Source organism: Cebidichthys violaceus, unplaced genomic scaffold, assembly GCF_023349555.1.
Source record: "Cebidichthys violaceus isolate CVI_PGR_0920_01 unplaced genomic scaffold, fCebVio1.0.p SCAF_17, whole genome shotgun sequence".
Classification (NCBI taxonomy): Eukaryota; Metazoa; Chordata; class Actinopteri; order Perciformes; family Stichaeidae; genus Cebidichthys; species Cebidichthys violaceus.
Window position 1 is genome coordinate 8,039,779 of NW_027176340.1, and position 14,158 is coordinate 8,053,936.

At 41.0% G+C, this 14,158-nt stretch overlaps 1 protein-coding gene across 2 annotated transcripts; it reads right to left on the bottom strand.

Moving 5' to 3' along the window:
• Positions 1-1,824: 1,824 nt before the first annotated feature.
• tfap2c (transcription factor AP-2 gamma (activating enhancer binding protein 2 gamma)) lies at positions 1,825-10,672 on the bottom strand. 2 transcript variants are annotated; one of them, XM_068711738.1, is made up of 8 exons: positions 10,269-10,672; positions 9,159-9,614; positions 8,641-8,692; positions 7,276-7,347; positions 6,497-6,719; positions 5,158-5,276; positions 3,711-3,852; positions 1,825-3,477 (listed from the first exon to the last, which is right to left on the bottom strand). In XM_068711738.1, exons 1-8 carry the CDS (start codon positions 10,314-10,316, stop codon positions 3,183-3,185), a joined length of 1,407 nt encoding a protein of 468 aa, XP_068567839.1. In that variant the 5' UTR covers positions 10,317-10,672; the 3' UTR covers positions 1,825-3,182. The 2 variants fall into 2 exon arrangements, with proteins under 2 accessions (XP_068567839.1, XP_068567838.1); XM_068711737.1 differs by lacking the exon at positions 7,276-7,347.
• Positions 10,673-14,158: the final 3,486 nt, after the last annotated feature.

Genomic DNA, 14,158 nt, shown 5'->3' on the forward strand with positions numbered 1-14,158 from the left:
ACTTGAATTTTTTTTAGAAACGTTTTTCTCGCATGCCTCCACGGCAAACAAAAGAGCCAAAAACTGAGTAAATCCTTGAGTAAATGAAGTCAATGGAGGCCAGGTTTAAAAACAGCAAATCTTTCGCCAAAATTGTATGAGCATACTGGATAAATGAGACTTGGATTACACTGCACAAGTTCTGAGAGAGTTTGTAAATGGATATTTGATATCCATTTTTGCTGTTGTTAAACCTGGCCTCCATTTAGTTAAATTCATCGATTTACTCCCTTCACAGCTTTTTCGCTTGCCGTGGAGGCATGTGAGAAAAACACACTTTTCTTCAAGAATTCAAGGTTACACGCGGTGAGCTATTGATACAAATGGTCATTTTGTTGAGATACTCATCTGACAAGCTCTAAGTCAGCACAGTTGGCCAGAGGGGGGCCTCAGCTGACGGTAAAGGTAAAGAAAGTGAGTGAGAGGTGCATGTGTTTAATAGCTCACGGCTGCCAAAACAAAGCCCTGCCATGTGACTGACAGAGTGACAACATGAAAGACAGTCGTGAGAGAAGGGACAGAGCAAACAACTTAGAATCAGAGCCTCAGACAGAGGAAGGTTGATGTCTCAACCGTGTTCGACCGGTCATCAAAGACACTCAAAGTCCACCGCCTCTTTCTCCCTCCACCACAACCTTCCTCTCCTTTTCTACCTCCTCCTCCTCCTTCTATTATATACTCTCTCAGGGCCAAGCGTACAAGCTACGAGTAACTGAAGGCAGTTAAAGTCAACTGCTGAGTGGCCGTGAGCCACCAGGTTGACAGGTCTGGTTTAACAGGTTCTGAGGGGAGAGGCTGATACTTGTTTAACTGATAGGTATGGCACACTGCTGCTGCTGCTGATGCCTCTTTTAACATGCAGTCTGGCCTTTGTGAAACACTGGTTTCACCTATTGACCTCCAGTGCTGGATATATGGCTATAGGCTAATGCAGCACATACTGTATGAGGAGAAATGTTGGGGCAATATACTGTATCATATATATTGTTGTGGATTCAAAATTGATACTACACATGAATCCAAATCTATGTGTCCAATGCTAATGCACAAATGTGTGCCATTCAACACTGGTTTGGTGTTACTATGACACCAAAACTACCTGAAACACATGGGCCACATGAATCAGCAGGAACTGGCTAGGCAAGTGATGATTAAGCAACCCTCAGCCACATGCAAATCTCCTCTGCAGGTTCAAAGCATAACAACTTTTTCTAACAGACATCAAAGGAATCGTCAACGGTGTGAAACTTGCAGCACTGACTTCCAGTAGAAGAAATGCATCCTTGAAACTAGATAGAGATCTACACTTTACGTCGGGGCCCACCTGTTCAAAAAGTAAGAAATAGGAAAGAAAAAGATTGAGCAGTAGACAAACAAGCAGACTATGGGCTCTTGGAGCAATCAGTATATGTTCAAAGTTTTCTATGTTGAAACATAAAAAGCCATTTGTCTGCTCTCAGCTGTGCATCTTTGTTCATCACATGATGTATTTTTGAGGTCTCTGCCCCTCGCTGAGCCACACAGCCTATTTGTGAAGCTAAGTAAGAGCAGATAATGATGGCTGCTGTTCCCATTAGTTTGGGTTTTTTCTTTGCCGTTTATTAATAGGAAAATCTTCCAACCCATGACTCAACCATCATCTGTGAAACGCTGCTGAAAAGGGGGCAACAGAGCAATAGTGCACAAAAATGTGTGTTTGTGTGGTTTGGTGTGGCCCAGACAACATCACCGACTCACTGAATCAGGCTTGAGTCTTTCATTTTATTTTTATTTTTTTCCTGAAACTTTAAAACAGGTTGGGTTTTTTTGGTTGTTTTTTTACATATTTTCAAAAAAGTATATCATGCCCACTTCCTAACCTCTACTCGATAAAAAACTAACCCATTTATAAAAGTTAAACACATTATCATAAAAAGTGAAACCATACACCAGAATGATACCATTATTTACACAAGCCCATTAAATTACAACATAAATTAGAAAATATTTACATCCAGGACGAGACACTGGATAAAATTCTATGTTTGGAATTTAATGTCTAATTAAAATTTTTTAAAGAAAGAAATATATACATTTACACACATTCTCACAACAAACATACACTCTGGCAAAACTGAAGTGGTTGGTAGGTGGGTGGTAACTTGGGGTTTTTAAATACTAAGAATGATGAATACGTAAAGTCACAAAAAGAGCGCTGCCAGGTTTAAAAGATAGAGTAACAATGGAAGCATTGCTGCCTGTAATCCACATGAACACTGAAGAGGCTGTAAAGTCTCTGGTTTCTGACCAAACACAGACCAGAAAACCAAAAATCTTATTTTCTCATTTCGGCCTACATAAGATTCAAATCATCTTTCATGAATAAAGCACAATAACACTGGATCCATTTTGAAGTGGTTGTACAAATCAAGCACAAAAAAAAGAAAGAAAGAAAATGAAGTGGATTTTCTTCTCTCTCTTTCTCATATAAAAATTGTCCTTTGCAAGTCCATTGAGACACAGGAAATCAGAGGATTTGCCTCCAGACGAAGGGGAGAGGGGGGCGGGGGGGGCTGAGAGGAATTCACAGCCACAGCAACTCATCTTGAAATGATGTCCTTTAGATGGGGGAGGAAAAAAAAACAGTATACACTTTGTTCTTTTCCTCCTCTTGTCAACAGGGAGCAGGTCCGATAGTCGTAGCATCAGGATATTGACAACTATGTGAAACTGCATGGTGGTTAGTATGATATGATGTGTTTAATGCCCTCACAAGGTGGGCTCCCATTCGGACCAGTTCACACAGGCGTTCGTCGTCAGTGCTGATTTGAGTGACAAGTTCTTAAAAATCATCCACTTCTCAAAAAATAGGATATAAATTCAACAGTGCAAGTACACACACACACACACACACACAGACACACACACACACACACACACACACACACACACACACACACACACACACACACACACACACACACACACACACACACACAGACACACACACACACACACACTCCCATACAAATTCAGCTCTCAAAATGACAATACTTATCAATCAATATTGATTTTTTTTCTTTTAAATCCAAAAAGGGCAGACAGGGCGGCACGATTAAGGGAATCTGGGGTTCTCAAGTTCATAAGGATTCTCCTCTGAGCTCTCATTTCCTGTGCTTGTCCATTTTGTCTGCAGATTTGCTTCCACTGTCTGAGGATCCTTGGGTGTCGCTACCAGAGCTCAGGTACATCTTGTCCACTTGTTTGAGCGCCTCGTTCAGGTAGTTCTGAAGCGAGGTCATGGCGGCGCAGATGGCAGGAGAGCCAAAGCCATGAGTGATGAGGCTGAAGTGGGTCAGGCAGCCTTGGATTCCAGGCTCCATGATGGGGGCCGGCCGAGAGTTGCCCAGAGGTGAACGGTCCTGAGTAAGCAGGTCAGTGAATTCCTTGCAGATTTGCCTGTTGGTAGAAAACAAGAATAATTTAGGAAGAGGGAAAATACTGACATTAACACATGTACTGTTTCAACATGAGTCTGCAAGAAATGAAGTCTGCAAAATTCTCCAGTAATCAATAAAATGCTATAGCACCAACATAAAAAATTTGAAAAAGTTCTAGTTAAGCTATATCCTACTTTGCTTGAGGTATATTTCCACGCGAATTAAAGGCAACCATACAGACAAGACACTTACTTGGCAGCTAGGAGCATGTTCTTGCGAGAGTTAACCTCGTTGCGTTCCACGTGCGGCCTGCCCAGGTATTCAGCAATTGCCTTTGCAGGGAACTCTGTCTCACACACGTATCCAAAGTCTCTTGCTAAATGAACAGCTTCACCTAAGAGAAGAAAAACAAACCTTGTAAGAGAAAAGGAAGAATCGTCTCTAAACCTAAGACACGACCGAAGTTGACACTTGGCTCATGGTCTCAAACCAAGACTGTATATTTATGAAAGAATAAAGATTATTATTATTTACACAGGCATTATCACTGCATGTCCTCTGGCGCACTGGGCAAAGATCAAATGGTAAGCTGGCCGGCTTCGGCAATTTATCAATTTAGAGCATTATAGGAGCAGCCCGGTTTTGGACCTGATACACACAAGCATCAAGGCACATGAATTGAAGCAGTTGAACTACAGAATAATCAGCTGTGCTCAGTGCTCTAGCTCGGGGGAAGAAGAGCTAGTGAGATGAATATATTTCCGTCTTGAGGGTGGTTTGACTTGCATGGTCATAATGGGCTTATGTGGATAAATGCTAGCAGAGAGTGCCCACGGCGCCTACAGCTCCGCTTATTGATAGACACGCACATCACTTGAGGATGCGGGCAGCTATTCAGAAGCACAATCTTTAAGGTCAGCAGGCCCTCCTGGCGAGACGAACACAAGATAACAAGGCTTAATTCAGCTTTGAAGGTCTCTAAATAACACATGCCTCTAGTCATTCTCCTGCACAGAATCATCAGCCCATTTATAAGAATTAGGCGTGTAGGGAGCAAGAGAGGAAAAAATATTCTACCTCAGCCCGCGGCAGGTAGATGTGATTAAAGTGATAACGTTTTCATCGTGAAGCGTCACTGTCTGGCTAGTATGCAACGCATTGACAAGGAAAGGTTCATCTTTACAACCACATAACTCCCTGATGTTAAATAACTGACGGTCTGTGGTCAGACAGTGTATAGCTTACAGTACCGTAGTACAGTGGTAGAGTTGGTGCTGAAAAGTTTTGTGAGCTGTTCTGCTGCACCATTAGTGTTATGCAGACACTAAGCTGAGAATATCAAAGACCGAGTTGAAAATGTATTTTCAAGGACAACCAGCTTGCCTTCAAACAACTTCTGATTTTGGCTAAACAGACAGAATCGCCATGGGAACACAAGGACAGCGGACGTGCAGCCGTTCAAATGAAACAAAGTTGCTCGAGAAAGAAAATGAAACGTTGCTCGCATTGCCTTTATGTCATCAAGTATTTCCACAGTGGAAAGTGTTAGGAGAATGGCTTGAGATATTGTGCGGTGCTTAGAACACACATACTGCCTGTAGAGATTGACATTTTCACTCGTAGACGGCGACATTCCAGCTGCCGCAAACAGCAATTACGTCTGAGAAGGTGCAATGCACTACTGAGTGACATGTCATACCTTCGACTAGTGAGGTAAGTAGTGTGACATTGGCTGCCTTCCTTCTTCCTGCAGGCAGGTTGAGCCCGATCTTATCCAGCTTTTCTCTCAGAGAGCGACCTCCATTTTTTGACTTGGCTCTGCAGAAGAAGAACACAAAAATGCATATTATATATTAAATATAAATGTTATTGTCTACACAGAAACCTGTTAATGGGCGATTATGAAATTAATATGGCATTTGCCAATCTCTTCACACATAATATTTTGTTGATTGGTATCTGCTTCAGGGCATTAAATTAGGAGGAAAAGATTTGTGTGATTATTGTGCTGTCAGCTAAGATCTAGAGATTGCATAACGTTCTGCAGACACAACCCATCAGAGGTCTTGCACTCACTCCTGCAGAAGTTCTCATTGTGCACTCGTGATAACAAATAAATTCACACAAACAGGCTCTACTGACCCACTCAAAAAGCGTAGCAGAGAAATCACTCGCACACGCAGAAACACTTACACTCCCCACTTGCAATGGCCGATTCACTTTTACGCATGGCTGGAGGGCAAGCTCTCCCTCTCCGTGGCGGGTGAGAGAGGGAGCATCTTTAGGGAGGCATGTGTGTACGAGTGCCCCCACCCCCTCTGCTAACGATCCCCCTCCTAGTGCTATATGACCTACTTAAAAATGTCTGATTGCGCCCGTGTGTGTGCATGTCAGCATTAACACAGGCACATGGGAAGTGGCAAACGTGCACTCCAAGCACAAAATGCTCCGGTCAGGGGTGTTATATACAGTAACATCACAGTCCCTCAACAGACTGCCACACTAACATATGTGCCATAAGGTCAACTGCGATGCCACAGATAAACCTACCCATGCTGCAACCCCTGACAAACACCCAAATGCACACACCCACAGTCTTAAGATTGGTACTAACTGTTGATGTAATCTATCCCCAGAGGATGCAGAAAACCAAAATTGCAGACCACACAAAGAATGTCACGAACCTTATGCAGAAAAAAATAAAAAATGATGAGCCAGAGCAACTGAGCCAAGCTGTGCTTTTAGAAAAGCTTTACCCATGGGCTGCTGAGCTTTAGTCTACAGATCTCGAGAGCTGTTACTCCTCAGTTTGATGACTATTCCTATCCGAGGCAATCGGACAACCTTACCAAGCGTGCAGGTAATAGAGATATTGATAAAAAACTGAGGATATGAATTATGTTGAAATTAGATTTCCTTGTTTTTTGTGAATCAGTGCAACTGTAATCATGTGTTATATTGAAGACTTTCACAAACAGCAACAGGGAAATATTATCAAATCCAACTTGCTGTCATGTTGAATGAGTCTGAGTTCTGACCTGCGTAAAACACCTCCCAGGAGCGATGCGTTGAGGCACTCAGGGGGTGACAGACGTCTCTGGACCTCGGCCACGGTAACCTTGTACTTGGAAGTGGAGCTCAGCAAGGAAAGGCGGCCCGGTACGGAGCAGAATACCTCTGTGGGGTTTGATACCATGCCCAGCAGGGACTCTTTCTGGAAAGGAAGACCCAGCACGTTGCCTTTGGGTAGAGTGACAGGCCCTGGAGGGTGAGGGGGGAAAAAAATGTGGGTAAGCTGAAGAAGTGAAGAACAACAAAGGAAAGGCAAAAAGATCCTGGTTGTGCAAAAGAATTTGTTTATATATGCACTTTTCCTGTGTATGTACATAAACTCTAATCATCCTAATCCTTTCTGTGCAACAGGGAATCTGTGTTTTCTTGTACGTAATCACAAGGAAGAGTGTGTATGCAGCTCTGCACGACTGATAAAACCAGCGTCTGCTGTAGGGAAAGACTTTGGAAATATTATGTGGCTTTCCAAACATTGTTTGCCTGATGGTTAAACATCCAAAATGCCCTCATGCCAAACACCATCCACAAACAGATACACACATACAGCCCCTCATCTAAGCCACAGATACACCTCAGTTCTGTTTATTATTTGGTCTCAAAGGCTCTAGGTAGACAATGTGTGTGTGTTTTTCTTTTGCTGGTTCTAAAAGTTTGAGGACGTTTTTAACCCCCCCCCCACAAAAGCAGTTACAGTCATCGGACAAACAAAACAGTACAGCACAACTACAGAACATAGCTATCTCACCCGCAAGAATTCCCCCCTGATAATAAGTCCTCTGTAAGCGATCAAGGTTCCTGCCACCTCGTAGTCCTAATACTGAGACAAAAATCACAGAGTCACATCAGTGCTTTACGGCTCCTCTGGGGCACATGGCTGGGAGTGACATGCCATTGTTTACAAGTGGAAAACCTACATTGCCCATAGCGTGCCCTTGAGCATGAGAACATAACGAGCCATCACATATTTCCGTAGCAAATGGAGAATTCTTGGTTTATTGCACTGTGCTAATGGCTTTCTGCTTGTAACTATGCGTCGTAACATTGCAACAATATTTGCTATAATGATTTCTAAAAAAAACAAAAAAACACAATATTCACTGTACTATATCACATAAATGTCATTGTATTAACCCCACCACTGTGATCTTTGTCAGGCATGATAATGACAAACTAAAATATGAGGTTTACATTTTTAAATGAAAGGTAAAACCTGTATTTATAAACTTGCATTTTATATAAGTATGTTGTACATTTTTGCAGAATCTATCTATTGCATCTATCTATCTGCCTGTGTATGGTTTGAATAAATGTAGAAAGAAAGCTAAGCAGTAGAATAATGTTGCTCAAGCTGATCTCTGACTCAAAGTCTGTTTAATGAAGACCTGGTGACAAAACAGCGGGAATAAGTTCTCCCTCAAAACAGTTCATGTCCCGACAAATAACTAAACTGTCCTTCACATGCAAGCCTAATGCCACACCCCGCCAAAAAGCTGGTTCTGCAGAGCCAAACACTGCTTCAAGATCAACTCATAATTTCCTGTTAACGTGAACTGAAAAGAGCTGCAATTGCAAGCTTAGCCAGCCTAAAGATGAGCCAAAGCTTTCCTCTTCTCTCACAGTCAACACCGAGGTTGTGAGATTGCTCAATTTTCATGTCTTGTCAGCTAGAGTCTGTCGTTTTTGAAAGGGATCAGTTCTTTCCCACTGGGCATCCATTCAAGCACCTTCACCAACAGAATAGGCTAAGGATCACAGCCAGCTTAGATAAGTGCATCTCATGGCTATGAGGATTATCAGTGTATGCAGTGCAAGTACAAATACAACACTCCTCTTTTGCTGTACTGAATGCCCTGACATGCCACTATAGTAATTGTTATGACAATTCCAAGTATGTAGAGAGAGAGAAAAAAATATGATCCTTACAGTAAATTTCCAGCCCTTGCCAGTAATTACTGCATATTTATTTGGTTGAACAAAGACAAATGTACCCCAGGCAGCATTTCCATAAAAGGTGTTTGGTCTTTTTTTCTTCTCAAATTAAGAGAACTGGGGGTTGTTGGGTTTTTTTGGACTAAAGATTAGATTAGTCAAAAACATGCAATAAACTTACCTTTTTTGATGACTGTCTGGTCTGCCATAATAACACTGTGGTCATCTACATGCTGATAAAAAAAGAAAAAAAGAACAGAAGCAGTATTAAGCAATTGTTTGTATTGTTTAAAAAAAAAAACACCAATTATAGAGATATAGCAAGTTGAAATTAATTTCTGTTCAAATATTCAGTGTCTATCCAAATGAATCTCTCTCAAAGAAAATAATGTAGCTATAGCGAGAATGGCAGCTATATTAAGGTAATTAATTAATTATGGTATGGTAGTGGTGATCTTTGATTGTATTTCTAACCTATTATGTGATCAATATAATGTCCTTGTTTTATATACAATAACCTAAGTAATTAACTTAAGTTTTATTGTATGCTTGGATGGTATCCCAAAATGTATTATGGTATTTGGCTATCTGTTTCAGCAAGTACAACTCACGCGCATGCACGAGCACACCCCTCAGCGACCTCCACACACCTTATCGCCTCGGTGCAATTTCAAGTACTCGTCAATTATATCCACTCACTTGAACATCCTCCAGTCCGTGCCCCATGTCGTGCATCCCCATGCTGTCCCCAATAACTGACGACTCTATGCTGTGCACGTGTGGGGGCAGCAGCTCAGGCCGGCGGAAGCCTTCCCTCCTCACCCCGGACGAGCCCTCCAGGCCCAGGATTTGACTCGCCAGTCCGCTCCTCCCGTGCGCACCGAGCCCCTCCTGGCCCTGCCGACCGGGCCATTGCTGCTGGTTCGACGACTGCGACTGATGTATGGAGTTGATGTTGAAAGGGTCCCCGAGGTGGGAGTAAGGGTCACTGGACTGCGGGTAGGAGATGGGCTGGTAAGGAGGCGGGAAGTACGGGGGCTGGAAGTCCGAACTGGCCGAGTGTGAGAGGGAGGGAGACGGACTGTAGAGGTGCTGACTGACCGCTGGCAGGTGAGGCAGCCGGGGGTTCCCATTGCTGTTGCCGTCGTGCCTTTCCTGAGGGACAGAAGATACAGGTCAACTGATATAGCTGACAACAAAATGGCAGGTAGTGGTGACATTTATCCCTCAAGGGAATCAAGTGTGTGTTACCCACCGGCATGATGTCTACTAAAGATAGCCTAATGGTTTCGAGACGAGCGTGAATATATGTAGACTTTGCATTTAAAATTAACGAATATTTTATTAGTATTATTATCATCATTATTAGCTTATAGAAGGCTACTTTATTATTTGAATTGAATTGGTTATTGAATTATTGGATTGAACTATAACAATGTTCTCCCGTGTTAGTAATGACCCAAATTATTGGCGTGATAAATAAGCCTATGCCTTTTGGAAAATATGTTTTATTTTGTATTATTATTTTTATTATTATCATTATCAGGTTATCACTGTTGTTGCTGTCATCGAAATAAGTATTGTTCATTTATTCTGAAAATTGTTTGTTGTGTTTTTCTTTCACAGCTGGCGTCTCAGCTTTCTTTCAGAATTGATCGATGATTTCCCTTTTATCTTCGTTTATCTTATCATTCACATTAGCATATGATAAATTATAAACAATAGTCACCCTCGTCGTTGAATTGCAAACTTTTGCTACATGTCAATCGAAAGGCACGTATCCCTCGTTTTGTAACTATCGAAACTCACCTCGCAGTCATCCTCGTACTTCACGTTGTCGGCTAATTTCCACAACATTCTGACAGAGAAAAAGGCTCTCTGTTACAAAAAAAACCTGTAAATAAAAAAATAAAAAAATCTTGTCGTCTGCGAGTTAATCCAGGTATGAACAAATCAAAAGCTTCCTGGTGATCATGAACCACCTTGTTCTTCAGCTGCTGCGAAGAGGCGAAGTTGTGAGTGAAGGCTGAAGGGGCGAACTGACCGACCGACCGACTATCCAACCACAGATATGAGTTCCCAACAGCCACTATGGGAGAAAATAATCGTTGTCAAGCGATATCTCCCCCCCCCTGTCTGGTCAATGTGTTCAGTAGTTCTGCTGTGGAAGTGGGCGAAAACGGTGCAACTAAGAAACTTGACTCCCTCTTATGGACAAAAAAAGCGATGTTCAGTCTTATTAGTGCACACGTTAGCACTGAAGGCTACTATATCTGCACAGCCGCTCCGAGGGGGCGTCACCCTGCGCGGTGATGTCAGTGAAAGAGGAAAATGAAAATATTGCTGATTGGCGGGACATCGGGCCAATCAGAACTCTGTCCGTCTGTGAAGCGTCAGACGTGTAAACTCACTGACTTTACTCGAGGAAACTTTTCGTGGCTTTCAATCTGTCACCACCTACTAGTGTGTTTTACCGTGTTTGTTTTTATCTCCTCAAGCCCCATCAGTAACTTGAAGCCAGGGCTTTTACACGTGTAGGAGGACACCTGTAGGCTCAGTTTAGGATTATATTCCTAACAGACATTCTCATAGCCTAGATATTCAGAATTACAGTTCTTACAATATTCCTTCAATCATTAAAAAAATAACACATTTTCACTGTCAAAAAAATGCTTTAATTAGGAGTGCCATACACTTTGTGTCAGAACTAACAAAACTCGGATTAAGTAGTGTTGCAGGGTAGGGTTGCTAGGTTACAGAGTACCTCATGGTGAGGTTATGACGCTCAGGAATGCCTCTTGGCCAATCGCAGTGCTCGGTTCGAGATGTTCTGATGTTTTGACGGTGTTCTTAATTTAACAATAGAAGAAGGGAAGCGGTATGTTCTGTCTATTATACTGTAAAGATAGGCTACGTGTTTTCAGAGATTCTAAGTAGGTCAACAAAACTTACTGACTCTAGTACTGATGTTTAAATATGCAAATATCAATACAAATAACTGCAATTATCATCGATTATTTTACATGTAAGGCCTACTAAACTGGTCGTCATTCCTGTTCTAGAATTATTATTATCAATATTATTATTATTATTATTATTATTCGCAGTGGTGGTATTCGCATATAATGTAATCACTACAGTAAAGTATAGAATAATAGCTTACTACTGTATACCACTTTACTTGACTACTTTACTTGACTACTTGACTAAATCATATTATTATTATTTTTGTTGCAAATCAGCAAGATATTAAGTTAATGCAACTCTTTGATTTAAATGCATGATTAGAATGAACCCATGACATTGTGATGTCGGTGTTTCACAGTGGTGGCTAAGTGCTTGTTTCAAACCGCAATAAGCCCGAGGGGTGTAGCAGCATCATTCTCTAAAAAAAAAACTCTAAAGCTCAAAGGATCTCAACAAACAACTCTTTCTTCACTTCATTTACATTTTTGGTGGAGCTTTGCAATGTCTGAAGCAAGGCTGCTTTGAAGCTCTGCATCAAAACCCAAAAGTGAGAACAAAAGATGTTTGTTTTCCTGTTTTTTTATTTGTTTATTTATAACGACCTAACTGTCCATTATTTCGTCACGTTTCAGTCCATTTTATTTTAGTCGTTAGACCTTTAAAAATCATTATAAAATATCTCCTTTCTCAACAGAAAATAGTGTGAGCAACTGTATAGGCTATATGTGCAGTAGTTTGGACTAATTTCATTAATTGGTTTTGTATCATTTGACAAGTTCTAAATGTCAGATTATAATGTGGGAGATTAATGGATAGACCTTTGTATTTTAGGGTAACAGCATGTGGCGTCCGTGCGCATACGCTGTGATGATCGGCTGTGCATGGGAACAACAGGACGTGGACTGCTGAGGATTATCTTTTTTTGTGTGTGTTGGTCCTTGGCTCGTTGTGATGCGAAGCAGAAGCGAAATGCGCGCTGATTAAATGTTATTTTACGTCGGTGGAGACGCAGAGCAGACCTACAGGGAGTTAGTCACGCTTGGCCTGACGGTGATGTTTTGAACAAATCTGATGCTCAGCTTGTCATTTTAATAACAGTCGACTGCAGTGACGGCCGGCTCAGCTGATGTCAGGTGTAAAGATTAAATGGATCCATGCCGGGACACGTTAGACATGTCACGCAAATCAAGAAGTTCTGCTTAGTGATTTTTCAATTGGTTTGCTATATACGCAGAGGCAATATGGTGTAATAATCATGTTTTAATTAAAGGCTGACTTATGATGTATTCACAATTAAGGCAGTATGATATGCAGGTTCTATTCATACTGTAAATGATCTACTTTATTTGATACGACCTATAAGTGTATTAAAGTACGTTTGCATTACTCAGTGGTATCCTACTGACTAACTGCATTTGAATCATTTATGATATCCATCTGTTCCTGCAGAACTCGTATATCATTTTATAATTCAATAAAATTAAATAAAAAAATCTGCTGTGGTCATCTTGTTGAAATCATGATAGAGAAATATGGCTAACTATATATATATATAAATATATATATATATATATATATATATATATATATATATATATATATATATATATATATATATTCAAGTATCAAAAACAGCATCACTGGTTTGTCATCCAGTTGCTTCAAACCAAATTAAAGGAAGTGTTTGAGAGAATAAGGCCTTATGACATTAATCACGGGTTATTCAAAAGCTCATACGGCGCCGCGCCATTACAAACAGGTGATTATGGTGGAAAGTAGTAAAACAAATATAGGCTCAGCAGCAAAAGGCGATAAACATGATGCAGGTTGGGTTAAACTAAGTCAGCTGTAAGAGAAAAGAACTCACCCTCCAGTCTATCCTCTCCAGTACAGACATCTGCAAGGCTCAAGTCACAGCAATCCCACTGAGACGCAGCGAATGAGTGAAACCATGAGAGGTTCACGTTGCCGACTTCACCTGACAGTCGTGCAGTGCGCATGCGCCACCCCGTGTAGTACACCTGAGCGGGATGAATCAAAACAATCCATCTATAGTTCCTCTATGAAAACACGCATTCAATATGTTTTATTAAAACAACGTGTGTATTACATTACATATTACAGTACATTGATTAATGTGAGAAAGGGAGCGTGCAAATGTATTCAAATCTTATTTTTTTTAAATAAAGTAAGCACGACCTACCAGATTAGACCTAGATATAACCAATATACAATTATTGTTAATCTAATAATCATCTGCTATTGTAGAGCAACAAATAAACAATGTCATAGAGGGTGAAGTGTAAGAAAAGGTGAAAATAAGACGTGGGGAAATTTCAAGATGAGGTAATTCCACCCTTAAAGCCACATCGCCTCAGGCTGACCAAAAGAATCTGCTTTCAAAAGCCTCTGAAGCTTTTTAAGGCCTAAAATGGCTGTTGTTATCTGATCTCTCAAATACTTTAGCTTAAACTAATGAACAGATCAAAGTGTCTTCGCTATGTGTTTGAGAATGTAGCTTACATATCTTGTTCTGAGAAAATAATCTTACCTTTCTGATCTGCACCTGCCATAAAATAAAGTCTCATCAAACAATACAGTTTCAAGTAATTAGCAAATAATGAAGGAGACCCTGCGGGCCATAGGCCTATATTCAGATTCTTAAAAAAACAGCAACATATATTTTAATTCCTATTTCCAATATCTATGGATGTATTAATTGCAAAAGGTCA

What these genes read in the sequence shown, in the direction of transcription:
- tfap2c (XM_068711738.1), bottom strand. Translation starts at nt 10,316, where the DNA reads ATGTTGTGGAAATTAGCCGACAACGTGAAGTACGAGGATGACTGCGAG. An exon ending in ACGGACTGGAGGATGTTCAA is followed by an intron (nt 8,693 to 9,158) that starts GTGAGTGGATAT and finishes TTTTTTTATCAG; the next exon opens with CATGTAGATGACCACAGTGT. An exon ending in CCAGACAGTCATCAAAAAAG is followed by an intron (nt 7,348 to 8,640) that starts GTAAGTTTATTG and finishes TTTTTGTCTCAG; the next exon opens with TATTAGGACTACGAGGTGGC.